Source organism: Cervus canadensis, chromosome 10 (genome assembly GCF_019320065.1).
Source record: "Cervus canadensis isolate Bull #8, Minnesota chromosome 10, ASM1932006v1, whole genome shotgun sequence".
NCBI lineage: Eukaryota > Metazoa > Chordata > Mammalia > Artiodactyla > Cervidae > Cervus > Cervus canadensis.
In genome coordinates, this window is record NC_057395.1 from 10,344,654 (window position 1) to 10,359,951 (window position 15,298).

The window sequence follows — 15,298 nt, forward strand, 5'->3', positions numbered from 1 at the left end:
CCATCCATGGGGTCTCACAGAGTCGGACACGACCGAAGTGACCCAGCAGCAGCAGCAGCAGCCTAACTCTTCACCAGGGGATCTTCCCGACCCAGGAATCGAACCGGGCTCTCCTGCGTTGCAGGTGGATTCTTTACCAGCTGAGCTACCAGGGGAGCCCAGTAAGGTCTGGGGTGGGACCCAATAATTTGCATTTTAACAGCTTCCCAGATGCAGCGGTTGCTGCTGTCCCACACTTTGAGAACCCATCTTAGAAGAGTTAGATTCTTGATACAGTCTGGAGTTCAGCTGTGAGTGGGGCCTAAGGAGTGGAATGAAAATTAGAAGGAGAGGACAGACACCTCTAATTCCTCTCTTTTCAAAGGTAAAGTGAACTGGGATCTACCACTGCATTGCTCATCCCCTATTTTCGTAGCCTTTATTTTACAACTTGAGAAAATAAAGGCTCTTTAAGGGTCATGTGAACAGCCCAAAGCTGGTTACACCGGAATTAACCATCCCACTAGCTGGTTTTCTTGCTCCTGCAGACCCACCTCTGCCCTGCCTCAGCACCCCCAGATGTTAAATATAACATTTGTCAGGCTTGTGTATGTGTGTGTCTGCATCTTCATGCTAAGTATTTGCAGAATGCCTTGCAAACAACTTCCAAAAACCTATGGAGAAAGACGGAAGTGTTCTGGAAATAAAAGATGCGCAAGATATACTTTTGATTCACTTAGAAAAATCTGTAGTTCTTCCAAGGTTTCAAAATATTTTATGCTTTAAAAAAAAAAAAGTATTTATTTGGCTGTGTCCAGCCTTAGTTGCGGCGTGTGGGACCTTTGTTGCAGCATGCAGGATCTTTCGTGGGGCGCACGGACTCTCTAGTTGTGGGGCAGGGGCTCAGTAGTTCTGGCCTACAGGCTTAGTTGCTCCTCAGCATGTGGGATCTCGGCTCCCAGACCAAGGATGGAAGCCGTGTCCCCTGCATTACAAGGCAGATTCTTAACACCTGGACCACCAGGGAAGTCCCTCAAAAAGATTTTAAAAGCCTCTCATTTTGAAGTTAATTTTACTAATGTTTATTACACACTTCCTGTGTACTGTGCACTGTGCTGGGTGATTTTACAAACAGTATCTCACTTAATTTAATCCCCTTAATCACCCCCACAGGTAGTTACTGTTATCTTCAAAGGCATTGTTATTCCCATGTGTAGATGAGTAAAATGGGAAGCAAGAGTTTCAATGACACGAACCTGGTGACAAACAGCAGAAGTCTGAGCCAGCATCCCACGTGATAAGGAAGAGGCTTGAGGGGTCTGAAATCTATGACGATTCCATTGCAGAAGTTCCACTGGCTTTGACATAACACGAGGAACCAGCCAAATGCAGCCTGTTTAGTTTACTTGTATTTACTGCATTTGCGGTAACAAACATGTATCACATATAACGTTATGCATCCTAGTAATCTATCCAGAATAACCTCCTCTTTAGTATGCATTCTGACCTTTGCATGCCTTTTTAGAAAGTGAGTGGAAACCACAGTATCTCAGTCTCCACGTGGGTCCCTGTTGTGTTCTGAGGAGGGGTTCTGTCTCCCCAGTGGCCCCTGGGCTGTCGTGTGCTTTGGATCTTATACAAGGCTTTCAACAGAAGGAGGGTCAGAATGTCTGGCCAGGGACTTGAGCTTCCCACCTCCAGAGAGCAGAGGGACAGCCTACGGCCTGGCAGATACAGCGACTGCCCTCAAGCTGTGGACCCCAGGGACTCACGCTCTGGTGGGGCACCCCTCCCCACCATGAGGTGGATTTCCCAAGAGGCGCTGCTGTTTACACCCCTGCTAGGATGGAGATACACAAATGAGACAACCCTAATATGATTAGTTTACACGCGGACACTTATCTGACTCTAGGTCTCACGGTGAGCCATACACATACACATACATGTTGATCTTTCTAAGATGTGGCGACCTTACATGCTGATGCTGCTGAATGGCTGTGACCAGAATTGGGACCTCAAATCTAAATTATACACGCAATATGTAAAAGTACATATGGCAGAGTTAAATAAACAAAAAATAGTTTTGAAAAAAAATTATACACACATATTTCATACCATGTCCCTGAATGGCTGGTGAAATGACTTGGGACTGTCAGACAATTTTAGGTGATTTTTTTTTTAATTAAACTACAAAAAAGTATGCAATCTGGAAAGTGTTCCAAATATCTTTGCTGTAGACGTTCCAGATGGCCTGATGGGGAAATGCAGTGTCTGATCAGTGAAGCATCTGGTAGGTTACAGCACAAGTGTAGGAGTGAAGGGCATTGTCCATGGAAATCCTCTGGGGTCAGCTCGGGTCGCTTAGGGGTCCTACCGTGTGCAGACCCTGTGCACACATTGTATTTAAACCTTGCCGCAACTCAGCCACAAAGTTGTCATTAATCCCTTTTATTATTTATTTTATATTTATTTTTGAAAACCTTTTTATTTTATATTCCAGTATAGCCAGTTAGCAAGGTTGTGATAGCTTCAGGCGGACAGCAAAGGGACTCGGCCATACACATACATGTACCCCTTCTCCCTCATGCTCCCCTCCCATCCAGGCTGCCAGATAACATGAGCAGAATCCCCTGCACTGTACAGTAGGACCTTGTTGGTCTTCCATTTAAAATACAGCAGTGTTCACATGTTGATCCCAAGCTCCTTAACTACCCCTTCCTCCCATCCTTCCCCACTGGCAACCGTAAGTTTGTTCTCTAAGTCTGCATTTTTTATTATTATTATTATTATTTTTTTGCTACACCATGTGGCATGTGGGATCTTAGTTCCCCAACCAGCAATTGAACTCATTGATCCTGCCTTGGAAGCACAGGGTCTTAACCACTAGGCTGCCAGGGAAGTCTGTAACCCCTCTTATAGTCAAGAAAATGGAGGTTCCTCGAGGTTTGAACCTTACTCAAGCAGATGCACAGCTAGGAAACAGCAGCATGAAGCTGTGTGGCCCACTCTCCCTGGGTGCCTTGGGCTCTGCTTTCATCACCCAGCTTTTCTGAGCCACCAATTCCACACATCCTTTGAAAAAGATTTCAAGTTTTTGCCTGCCAGCACCCACCATTCCCTGACTCTTCTCACTTTCAAGGGCTTTCTGTCCTGGCCTCATCCTGAACTGGTTACCCACTTTTTTAAAAAAAATTAACTTTATAGTTTCAATTAAAAATTTTTTTAAATTTATTTGGCTGCACTGGGTCTTAGTTGTGGCATGAGGAATCTTTTTTAGTTGAGATCTATGTGATTTATGTGAGATCAGTTCCCTGAGCAGGGCTCAAATATGGGCCTCTTGCATTAGGAGCATGGAGTCTTAGCCACCGGACGATCAGGGAAGTCCCTCACTTGCAATGGTACCCAGTGCCCTGCCCTAGGCCATCTCCCACTCTCCCTAAGTGGGATCATGGAACCGACTTGTCTGTGCTACCCATGTCCAAGTCTCATCTTATTTCCTTATCCTTCCATAAATCTTATGAATTAAATGTGTATGCTTTTTTTCTGTTCACCTGTCCTACAACAGTTTTAACTCTTAGGTTCAGCCACAGAGTCGAGAAGGTAGAAGGAAGTTTTTCCCTTCCTACGATGTGTCCGTGAATCCCCGAGGGTCTTGTTAAGATGCTGGTTTTGATGCAGAAGGTCCACGGTGGGCCCTGAGACTCCATTTTCTAACCAGCTCCCAGGTGAGGCCCTACCCCTACTGGTCCAGGGATGACTTTTTGCTTTCCCAGACCCTGGATGGTATTTAAAGTTCCTGCAAGAGCTTTCCTTCTTTTCCAGCAGGTAAGCCCCCAGGAGATTTGAATCAGTCAATGAGCTCTGAATTTCTGGATGAGACCAGTCCTGGGGGTGGGAGCAGATTTGGGCCAGGAGGGAACCTAGAGCTGGAGGCCCTGCGGAGTGAGGCTGGATGCCTGAGACTGGGCGGATGGGGGTTCTGGGTGGACTGAGCGCACAGTGGGGATGCTGGATGTCTTGAGAGGTGATGGGGTATCTGGGAAGGGTGGGGGGGGGCACGACCAGCAAGTAAGAGGCAGATAGAAACAGAGGTTGGATAAATGCCTCTTACCTTAAAATTGTGTTGAGAGATTTAGATGCTGCCTGAAGCATTTTATGAATAAAGTGAGATAGAAAAAAAAAAAAAAAGGTAGGTTTGGGTTTAAGAGGCTTTTTCTTGGGGGATACCATTTTATTTGACTGACCTCCATAAGAGTTTGGCAAAAACATATTCACCCAAAGTCACAGTGGACACAACTGTAAAATCACCCTGGGGTCTGTCTCCAACCTGTCCTAAAAATCCTCCTCTCTATGCCCTGTGGGATGATCAGATTCCAGAAAATGGGGACAAACCTCATTCCCATCTCCCACCTCCCAGACTTTCTATTCCTCAAGCTGAAAGTGTTTTTAAACATTTTTGACTCAGAAATTGTGAAAATTTTTGAGTGTAGCACAGGCATTTTAATTACATGTAAACAAACAAACAAAAGCTCATGACTACATCAAAAGAATTACATGAGTAACACACAATCAAAGCTGATTTCCAGTTAACTGTGGAAAAACTTGTGGGTCCATCAGGATCACCAAACCTGTATCCCCTCACCAGATCTCTTAACATATTACCTTTGACTTAGGGAATAGGATATTCAAAGTTGAAATAGAAGTGGAGAAAATAACCCACAGACTTTTTAAAATTTTTTGATTTGAAGCTTGAATAATATCCAGTAATAGCACGTAATAAGGGGAAATTATTATATTACAAATATTTTGTAAAGTACCCCACCACCACTTAAACTAATTTAAAATTTAGAAATTAAATTTAAAATTACTTAAACTTTATTAAAATTAAAATATATTGAAATTAAAATTTTACATTATTTAAAATTTTGGGAGAGGTAAATTTATTGTTTAGAAGGTAAAGTTATTCAACTGAAATAATTTGTGAGACCTTTTTAAAAAAGAAATTTAGAAGCATTGTCCAAACAGTTCTTTTTCTCCCCCAGCAGCTTCACATCCCAAAGGCATCAAATATAAAAAGTAACAACAATCCTAGAATACTCCTTGATGACATAGTCCATTGGGGTACATTATAATACTGCAGTTGGCCAGAGAAACTAGTAGAAGACATCATGTCCAAAAAAAAAGAATCATGACCTTAAGTTTATTCAAGGATCCAAAGAGCTGGGAAGAATTACTATTTAGACATAACTATAAATGAACCATCTTCTAGTTGATCCCCTTGTAAGAAGAGGCTCTAGGCTGAAAAAATAATTCTCTGCTTTCAACTCACCCACTTGAGGAAAATATCATCCAGTTCCAGGTAGTCTGGAAGATCAGACCTGGAGAACATTCCCCCTCCTGTTTTCCTTTCCTTCTTCCTCCTCCACCCTGTCCTCTCCCCTCCCCTTTATCTGCCATCTCCAGCCCCAAGTCAAACCCTTGAAACAAAAGTCAGAAATTAGTGACATGTATTTTTTGGTTTTTTTTTTTCTTTATTTCTGATGTTTCCTTTCTATTGGCGACTTTGTCTAACTTCTTACTCGCAAAAGAAGTCAATATCCTAGGGGGGAAAAAAGAGCGAAAAAAGACTGAGCTGAACATGCAGGACCAAAAAACAGATGTAGATTCTTTATTTAAAACCATACATAATCAAAGGGAAATTTGGATTTAAAATAAGTAAAGCTTGAACCCCGAGAGTATGACCCAAGTTTTACTTTAACTGAAAAACTACTTAAAATGAAGATTCTCAAATACATTTCTAATTTATGATTCTTTGACACATTCAAGTTCAATGCTAAGACATGATGACAAATGAGTTGCATGTGTGTAGGTTGGTCAAAGTTTTAAAGCTATTTCGCACAGCAATTAGCTCCAGGAGAATCATTTCAAAATAACCACCTTGCAAAGTCACTCAAAAAGGATCTTTTATTTCTGTTCTGGTTATATAAGACCCCAGGGCATTAGGAAAAGTACAATTCTTTTTCATACATAAGTAGAGTCTCTCTATCACAAAAACAGGCATTCAAATTTTTTCCAGAATGTTTTGATTTTATTAAATAAATAATAAATACAGGTGCTGATATTTTTCTCAGCCTGTCTTTAGTTGATAAGTGAGCCTGTCAGTAAGGGTCAGTTAATACTATTTTGGCTTCTTTCTTTGTGACATGGAGTCATTTTCAAAATAACTTACAACTGAAACACTTTCTCTAGTGATGAGAGAGGGTTCACTAAACTTTCAACATTGATAGTAGCTATAAATGCTCCCCCAAGTCTTGTTGTCTAGAGATATCACCCTTGGAAGTGGGGGGGGGGGTTTACTTGATGCAGCTTGTAAGTTGCGTGATGCATCTTTTTACACCTGCCTTCATCTACATTCTGAGTCCTTCTCTCCCCTCTCCCCAGCCCCAGAGATGCTTACCGTGGTAGGAACTTCCTTAGTGGCTTCTTGGTACACATGTTGTTCCTGGACCAAGTTGCTGGGAAAATAACCCACGGTTCCCATTTCATCCTCAGACTGATTGCCATAGACCTGAGTGCCCAGAAATGTAACAGAGAGGGGAAAGCGGGTGTGATACTCCTTTAGAAACCCTCAGGCATCCTCTTTGCTGTCCCCGAGAATCATATAACTACCAATGCCTTGCTTCTCAGCCTGGCTTCTGGGGGGCACAGACCCAAATCTGAAGTTCACTCACAGCAACTAAGTCAACCCACAGAAACTGTGTGTCTATTCTTTTGTGGCCCACTCTTACTGGCCTCCCTACTTTAGCATTTCTTTGTGCAGTCTGTGAGCTGCCCAGAAATCTTTTTTGGAACCCATAAATGAAGTCTGTATTTTTTTTTTTTTTTAAGTAAATACACACTGTTATTTTAAAGAACTTTTAAAGGACGCTCCACATTTTTTAAAATTCAAATGAACAGATTCTTGAGTGCATTTCAGATTTAATTCTTCATTAATTGTGAATATATCTCTGGAGCTGGAGCTGCAGTGGAGGACAGTAAATCAGTTCAGCTTCATCCCTCCCCAGGGTCCACCCCTGCATGTTTTAACTGAAGAAAGCAGATTCTTTGGAGTGAAAGAGGGTGCTAAAGTTTCCTTAAAAATATTGAAATGTAGCCTGACTGCCAGCACACATGCCTTTTACTTGGCAAATCCACTCAAGTATTTTTGAATAAGGTTCAAACTCTTTGGGATGTTCACGCCCCCATGTGTTTGACTAGATTTTCTTGCCAAAACAGCAAATAAGCCTACATTGGGTTTTGTGATGAAATTTTCTTTGTTTCTTTAAAATGCAATAAAAGCAAATATACATGAAGTTTTGCATAGCCACAGCTTCTCTATTGTTCTTAACAGCTAGTTTTAAATATTAAAATGTATCGAAGATAGGTAACAGAGGAAAAGTTAAGGGCAACACATGTCAAGATATTTTATATATTTTAAATAATCTCGTCTTACGCTGCCAGCCCAGAATTCTCCAGCTTCATTTTCTTTTACCAGTTTTGAGTAAACATAGATCCGCTGCCCCTTTTTAACATTAATGAATCTACAGTCTGGAGCATTGTAATCTTCTTGAGCTCTGGCCAGAGAAATAGTATCTGGAAGAAAAAACCATGAAATAGTATCTAGAAGAAGAAAGCATTGACTCCTGGGTTTTAAAACAGTAAAAACCGCAGAGCATATCAGAAGACTAGGAAATCACAGTGACTAACACCTCCTGGTTTATCGCTCACATTCAATTCCAGAAGATAACTAAGGTTATTAAGCAGCATCCAACAGAATCTTAGCCAAGTGAATTCTTCATGCTGAGACACAAAACGCACAGACCCGGAGAAAGGACGCTAATCGCATGCACATTAAGGAAGATTCACTTCCAAATGCAATTAGATTCTATGCTATTAGTGGATATTTCTTTTTCAATTATATAATAGAAAGGTAATAAAAGGCGTAAAAAAGTCCTTACAGACACACTCATCATCTGCACACAGCTTCTTGGAAGCAAGTCTGTCCATAAATATTCCATGCACGGCACTTACGGCCACAAGACCTGGGAGGAAAAGTAACAACAGTCTTGCCATCTTCCTCTTTTGCTGTTTTTGCTTTCGCCCTTTGAGTGGAAGTGGAGACTGACTTCAGTGCTTCCTGTCTTTTATGCGAAAGCCAGACATCTGGGCGAGTCCCCCGCAGCCAATGGGGAGGTGGCTACCCATGCCTCAGCCTTCAAAGCAGTGACTGGGCTCTAGGGGTTATTTAGCATCAGATTTTCTAGAGAGACTCAAACGCTGTGTCTTTTTTTACACACAAGTGCTATCCAAAATAGTCCACTATTTTAAAAACACTTTTTATTTTATAGTGAAGTATAGCCGATTAACAATTTTGTGATAGCTTCAGGTGGACAACAAGGGGACTCGGTCATACACACACATGTATCCCTTCTCCCCAGACTCTTCTCCCATCCAGGCTGCCACATAACATTGAGCAGAGTTCCCTGTGCTGTATGGGGAACTTGTTGGTTATCCATTTTAAATTCATTCTCGAAGTCTGTAGACCTATATCTGTTTTGTAAATAAGCTCATTTGTATCATTTCTTTTTAGATCCTTCATATAAAGGATGTCATACAATATTTCTCTTTCTCTGCCTGACATACTTCACTCAGTATGACAATCCTCCACCCTTGTTAGAGTCACTTTTGCTGTGGTTTATTGCATCAGGAAGACACTGGTGAAAGAACTATGAGAATTTTAAGTCATTCGAGAAATGTCTTTAGTTCAATCATCATATTCTTTCAATGTATGAGAAGATGTACTAGCCATAGAAAGCTGTTGAAAATGTGATATCTATATCCTAAATACAAATTATTTTGACTAAACATCTAATAACATCTGGATTTATATAATAGATAAGTAGAGGATGCTTACATTGACAAATCATTCATGATGGGATCCTTAGGAGTCATGTATATCGGGTCAGACATGGATTGTAACAAGTTCAAGACCCTAGTAATGGAGGGAGATGGGGTAGGTGGTTTGGGAAAATGGAGCCGACTTTTTTCTGCCTCCTGTCTTGGAGATTTTTGAAATTCAGTCTCCAGTGTTCATGGCTAATAGAGAAGGGGGTAAAGCTGGAGGTTTGGGTTTCTCCCTGAACCCCATCCCTGCCTGGCCTACTTCCAGGCATCTTTCCTGTGGGAAGAGGGCCACTGCCACGAGTCATCAAAGCTGAAGCGCTCTTACTTGGCTCCATGCATTCAACAACTATTTCCTGAGCACCTGCTATGTGCCAGGCGCTGTTGTAGGCACTAGCGATAGAGAGAATTTAAAAAGACCCAGTCCCTAGGGTTTACTGTCGGGAGAAAGACACAATCGGCTGCTGCTTGTTGGAGGGTGTCTGGGGCCACCTCTCTCTTAAAGTGCCCCTCCCCCATTATTTCCAGGTTTTTCTTTTTGGCTGCACCATACAGTTTGTGCCATCTTAGTTCCCTGACCAGAGATCAAACTTGCACCCTCAGCAGTGAAAGCCTGGAGTCCCAACCACTGGACTGCCAGGGAATTCCCTAGAAATCATCTTTGAAAGCAGAAGGCCAGTGCAGTTTTCCTTTCTATAACCTAGAGGCCTGAGAGGATCTCGGGGAAAATGAAAGCATTGATCAAACCCTCGTAATACTGATCCGGCAGCTGTTTCACAGACTGTAACAGTCTCCAGCCAGCCCTTGACACAGGCGAGTTCAAAGACAATTGCCGTTTAAGAGGCACTTTCTGGAATGAGGACTGCACAAACTCAGCCAGGCCCCCTCAAAGCAGAGTGAAACGTTGAATAAAGCCACAACTAAGGCAACTAAGCTGAGGCTCAGAAGCCACCGTGGGCCGTTCAAAGGTGAAGAACTAAGAAAAGAGAGATGCCAGCCTCCCGAGGGCCACTTGAGCAGGCCTGGGATGTCCCAGAGTTCTGCAGCAGGAAGAGATGGGGTGGAAACTAGAAGCTTCTCTGTAAAAGTTTACTCACAAATAGCAATTCAAATTACAACAACTCGGCAAGCCATTGTGCCTGGTAGCCCACCACACGTTCGGGGTCTGGTGGGGTGGGGGTAGGGTGGGGCCAGAGGTTCAGAGATGGACTGTGCCCTGAGCTTCCTTCCCTCCTTCTTCTGGATTTTCAGATGGACTCTCTGAACCTTTAATCCCCCAAAGACATTTTATTTTTTCTTTAGTTCCTAAATTAGCTTCTCAGTCTGGGGTTCTTAAAATGGAGGCTGTGGCTCCTTTAGGGTGCAAAAATAGGCTTGGACAAGTGGGTGGGATGCAGGCAGCCTCCTTGCCATGATGTCCAACGCCCTGCTGGATTTGTCCACCTCCCTCCACCCTCCGGAATCACCTTCTGTCACTGTCCCTCCCCGACTCTGTTCCTGCCACACCAGCCGCTCTGTCTTTTGAAAACGCAAAGCTCATGTCTACTTCATGCCTTTTGGGCTTATTGCCTTTTCCTCTGGATACTGGCCTTCAGGCCTCTGATGGTCAAGATGGCTCGACAGACAGACCAGTTTAACAGAGACACTTGCACTCCCCCAACCCAATCTGTCCATCACGCAAAACCGTGGACCCTGTCCTAATACGTTTCACTACCTGACTTGGCTTGTTCACTTACTTGGTGGCTGTATGTCCCCTGACGCCACAGTGAACACTCCACAAGGTGGGGACCTTTTCCATCTTGTCCATTGCTCTACTTTTCGCACCCAGAAAAATACTCGGGATTCATTAACTGGTATTCATTGAAAGCATGCATGATTCCCCCCAAATTGTATGCTTATGTGTACGTGCATGTATACTCTTTTTTCTCCCCCTGGGGAAAGTCCCTAGGTTTTATCAGACCTAAACAGAGGTTCAGGCTTCCCTGGTTGCTCAGTGGTAAAGAATCTGCCTTCAATGCAGGAGATGTGGGAAACCTAGTTTTGATCCCTGGGTTGGGAAGATCCCCTGGAGGAGGGCACAGAAACCTACTCCAGTATTCTTTCCTAGAGAATCCTACAGGCAGAGGAGCCTGGCGGGCTGCAGTCCATGGGGTTGTAAAGAGTGGGACAGTACTGAAGAGACTTCACACACACACACACACACACACACACACACAAGTTCATTACACCCTTCAAATTAAGACTCATTAACTAAATGATTAGGACAGAGATGCTGGGGGCTTGCCACCAAAACATGGTGCCCAGACTAGCAACTTTAGCATCATTTTATAAAGTCTCTCAGACCCTACCCCAGACCTGCTAAATTGCAAACTACTTTTTACATGATACAGAAGTGATTTGTATGGACATTAAAGTTTAAGAAATGCTGCTTGAGGGCAATCAAATACAGCACAGATTTTTAGCCAGGATTTCACATTCACTATTACGCCTTTGCTGGATTCATTTTCAAGAGACAAAATGCCCATTAAATACCCTAACAGAAAATACTTTAACTAATAAGAACCTACTGTATAGCATAGGAAACTCAATACTCTGTAATGACCTGTATGGGAAAAGAATCTAAAAGAGTGGATATACATAAAACTGACTCACTTTGCCATATAGCAGAAACTAACACAACATTGTAAATCAACCATACTCTAATAAAAATTAATTTAAAAAACTTACATCCAAAAAAAAAAAAAAAAACTTACATCCACACAGAAACCTGCTCAAAAATACTTTAAGCCTTTAAAATATATATATATATATATCTGGCTGCGTTCAGTGTTAGTTGCAGCAGGCAGGATATTTGATCTTCATTGCAGCATGTGGGATCTTTAGTCGTGCGTGCAAACTCCGAGTTGCAGCATGTGGAACCTAGTTCCCTGACCAATGACCAAGCCCAGGGTCCCTGCACTGGGAGCGTGGAGCCACTGGGTCACCAGAGAAGCCCCAAGCCTTTACGTTTAAAATGGAGATAGCAGGGGGAGGAGAGGGTGGGACCAACCGAGAGAGCAGCGCTGAAATACACACACTACCACGTGTGATGTAGACAGCTGATGGGAAGCCGCTGTGTAGCCCCGGGAGCTCAGCCTGGGGCTCTGTGACGACCTGGAGGGGAGGGATGGGGGCGGCGGGAGGGAGGTCCAAGAGGGAGGGGGTACATGCATACTTATGGCTGATTCGTGTTGTTGTATGGCGGAAACCAGCACAACATTGTAAAGCAATTATCCTCCAATTGAAAAAATGGAGACGTGAGCCTCTCACAATAGTTTCCATTTTGACACTATCTTCTATTTATCAATAGACTGCATTTAAATCTAATCATATAACCTACTTCATAAAGGTAGAAATCTGCTTTGTTAATTCTTAACATTGACTCACGTTAGAATTACGCAGTGAGCTTGAGAAATACTGACGACTGGGTTTCACTCCTGGAGGCTGGGATTTAGTTGATGTGGTTGTAGGTTACTGTTGTTCTTAGGTCACGTCTGACTCTTTTGGGACTCCATGGCTATTGCCCGCCAGGCTCCTCTGTCCACGGGATTTCCCAGGCAAGAATACTGCAGTGGGTTGCTACTTCCTTCTCTAGGAGATCCTCCCTGACCCAGGGATTGAACCCGCACCTCCTACATTGGCAGGCGGATTCTTTACTGCTGAGCCACCTGGGAAACCCAGTTGTAGGTTAGGTCTGAGTATTTGCAAATATCTTGCAGATGATTCTAATATGCAGCCAAAGTTGAAAGTTAAATTCAAGTTGAAAACCACTATATTTAATGATGACAACATCTGCTCTCTTCAGACATTCTGTACAGCTCCCACAGATGAGTAAGGTAAGGACGGTCAGAAGATCCTAGTTTGATTGAATCGTCTTCAAAATACAGCTAATACATACAGGAAGATTAATGGGCCTGGAGGAGAAGAATAGGTTACAAGTAAGGAGGTGGGGAAGGCGAGAATAAACCCAGTGCCACAGGGTTGCAGCCAGAGGTACTGTTGCAAATTCATTACTGTTTAATATAATTAAATAGATACATCTATAGACATATAGTTGTGATATCTCTATAAAATTAGGATCCTGAAAGGCTTAGGACAGGCTGAGGAACTGACAGGAGACTAAAGAGACATGACAACTACACTCAACACATGATCCTGGATTTGATTCTTGGGTCATGATTGGGACATCAATAAATCGGATGGATGCTATTTCTTGATGTTGCTGGTCATCTTGGAGTTATGTTAGAGAGTAGTCTTGTACTTAGAAAATACACCCTGAAGGATTAGGGTGATGAACGACTAGGTTCACACACTCTCAGATGGTTCTGCTAGGGTGCAGGAGGGCTCCCCAAGTAAGCCACAATGGTATAGTGATTAGTTTGAATTAGTTCCTTACAACACAACCAGCAAGAGTGACACTCTGACCCTCATTTCTGTCCCCCAGAAAGCAGAAAATAAATCTCTCATGAGAAAGATGTACCATCCAGGGGTAAGACACCCTTTTCACCAGAGAGAGGGAATTCAGGTCAAGAAGCGTGTATAAACCTTATTACTTCTTGAATTTACTACCAGGGACAAACTGCTTAGATTCCTCACTATTTGAGCACCCAAGACCCAAGTTTCTTTGCCCTGTCAATTCATCTCTACTTTATTGTTTCTTTCTCTAAAAGGTATAAAAGTTGCCTGTTTTGAATTTTTTAATAGCTTAAGTTACAAAGGTAATCTTAAGACATATATATATTATATACAATTTGTTGAAAAACCAAGAAGAGAAAATACTATGGATCATCTGTAAAGTAATAACAATGATTTCTGAAGCTGACTTAAAAGTTGCCAAAATTAAATTTAGCATTTGCCACTAATTTAAGACAAATAATGTAATTTATAAAAAAAAAAAATATTGACAAAATAAAAAAGTTTGCTTTGGCCACTATTTAGGTTCTCACTTCTATGGGACCTCTGTGCACATGAATTAACATTTGTATTTTCTCCTCTTAATCTGTTTTGTGTCAATTTTGTTATTAGTCCAGCTAGAAGAATTCAGGAGGGATGGCTGGGAAATTTTCCCTTCTTGACAGTTCAAAAACATTTATGGGAGTTCTGTGTACTTTTTCGGCTACTTTCATATACATTGGAATTTTTTTTCAAAATAAACAGCTTTCAAAAGTAATCAGATGTCACTTCTCTGCCTGAACTCTTCTCACAGAACTTATGTCCCACACAGACTTGCATGTGAATGTTCAGAGTCACTTTATTCACAATGGTCCCAAACTGGAAAGAGCTCAAAATGCCCATCCACTTGCAGAACAAACTGCTGATCCACGCAATAGAGATAAACCTCAAAAGCATTCTAGGGGACTCCCTTGGAGATGCAGTAGACGGGAATCCACCTGCTAATGCGGGGGCACAGGTTCGATCCCCGGTCTGGGAGGATTCCACATGCAGAGAAGCACCTTAGCCCATGTGCCACACTCCTGATGCCCGTGGGCCTAGAGCCTGTGCTCAAGAGAAGCCACCACAATGGAAGCCTGGCGCACCGCAACCAGGAGGAGCCCCCACTCACCACAACCAGAGAAAGCCCACGCGCGGCAACCAAGACCCAGCACAACTGAAAAGAATAGCAATGATAATAATAATAATAATAATAAAAACATTCTACGAACTTCCCTGGTGGTTCAGGGTTTAAGACTTCACACTTCCACTGCAGGGGGTGGGGTTCAATCCTTGGTTAGGCAACTAGGATCCCACGTGCTGCCCAATGAGGCCAAAAAGTTAAATAAAAGCATTTCAGACAGGGCACAGTTGCAGCGACAGAAAGCAGATGGGTGGTTGCCTAGGGTTGGGATGGGGACCCTCACTGCAAAGGAGCACAAGGGAGGCATGACGGAATGCTCTGTATTTTGATTACGACCTTCGAACAGCTGTATACAACTGTCAGAACTCACCAAATACTAACATGGGTGAATGCTCTCTGTAACTCAGTTTACAAAATCCTGTCATAGTTCCCCATTTCGGAGTGTAAGCATGCCCTTAAAATGGCCTACACAATCCCCTTTTCCATCCACCCTCTCCTTCCCTCTGACACCAACCACTGTGGCCAACCTCCCCTTAAACAGCCACTCAGAGCAGGGCCAGTCTGTGTTCTGAGACTAAGTAGTTACCAAGAGCAAGCAGGAAGAAAGTGTACTAGCAACTGGGACTGCTGTCAACATACAAGAGCAGTCTTTTTTTCGAGAAGCTCACTGTTAATAATATCACTTGACAACTAAGAAGTTATTCGTAAGAGTCAGACTCTGCAAGTGGTGAAGTTTAAGGAATAAAAACTATTTTGCTTTTTCCT

General features: G+C 42.8%; 1 protein-coding gene across 1 annotated transcript; it reads right to left on the minus strand.

Annotated features, from left to right (window-relative positions):
- Positions 1-4,440: 4,440 nt before the first annotated feature.
- Positions 4,441-8,132, minus strand: OTOR (otoraplin). Its single transcript, XM_043479550.1, has 4 exons — positions 7,977-8,132; positions 7,472-7,611; positions 6,437-6,547; positions 4,441-5,578 (listed from the first exon to the last, which is right to left on the minus strand). Exons 1-4 carry the CDS (start codon positions 8,089-8,091, stop codon positions 5,555-5,557), a joined length of 390 nt encoding a protein of 129 aa, XP_043335485.1. The 5' UTR covers positions 8,092-8,132; the 3' UTR covers positions 4,441-5,554.
- Between the last annotated feature and the right edge of the window lie 7,166 nt (positions 8,133-15,298).

Coding starts and splice junctions, on each gene's coding strand:
- OTOR (XM_043479550.1), bottom strand. CDS start 8,091: ATGGCAAGACTGTTGTTACTTTTCCTCCCAGGTCTTGTGGCCGTAAGT. Junction 7,612..7,976: donor TGCAGATGATGAGTGTGTCT/GTAAGGACTTTT, acceptor TTTTTCTTCCAG/ATACTATTTCTCTGGCCAGA. Junction 5,579..6,436: donor CTAAGGAAGTTCCTACCACG/GTAAGCATCTCT, acceptor TTTCCCCCCTAG/GATATTGACTTCTTTTGCGA.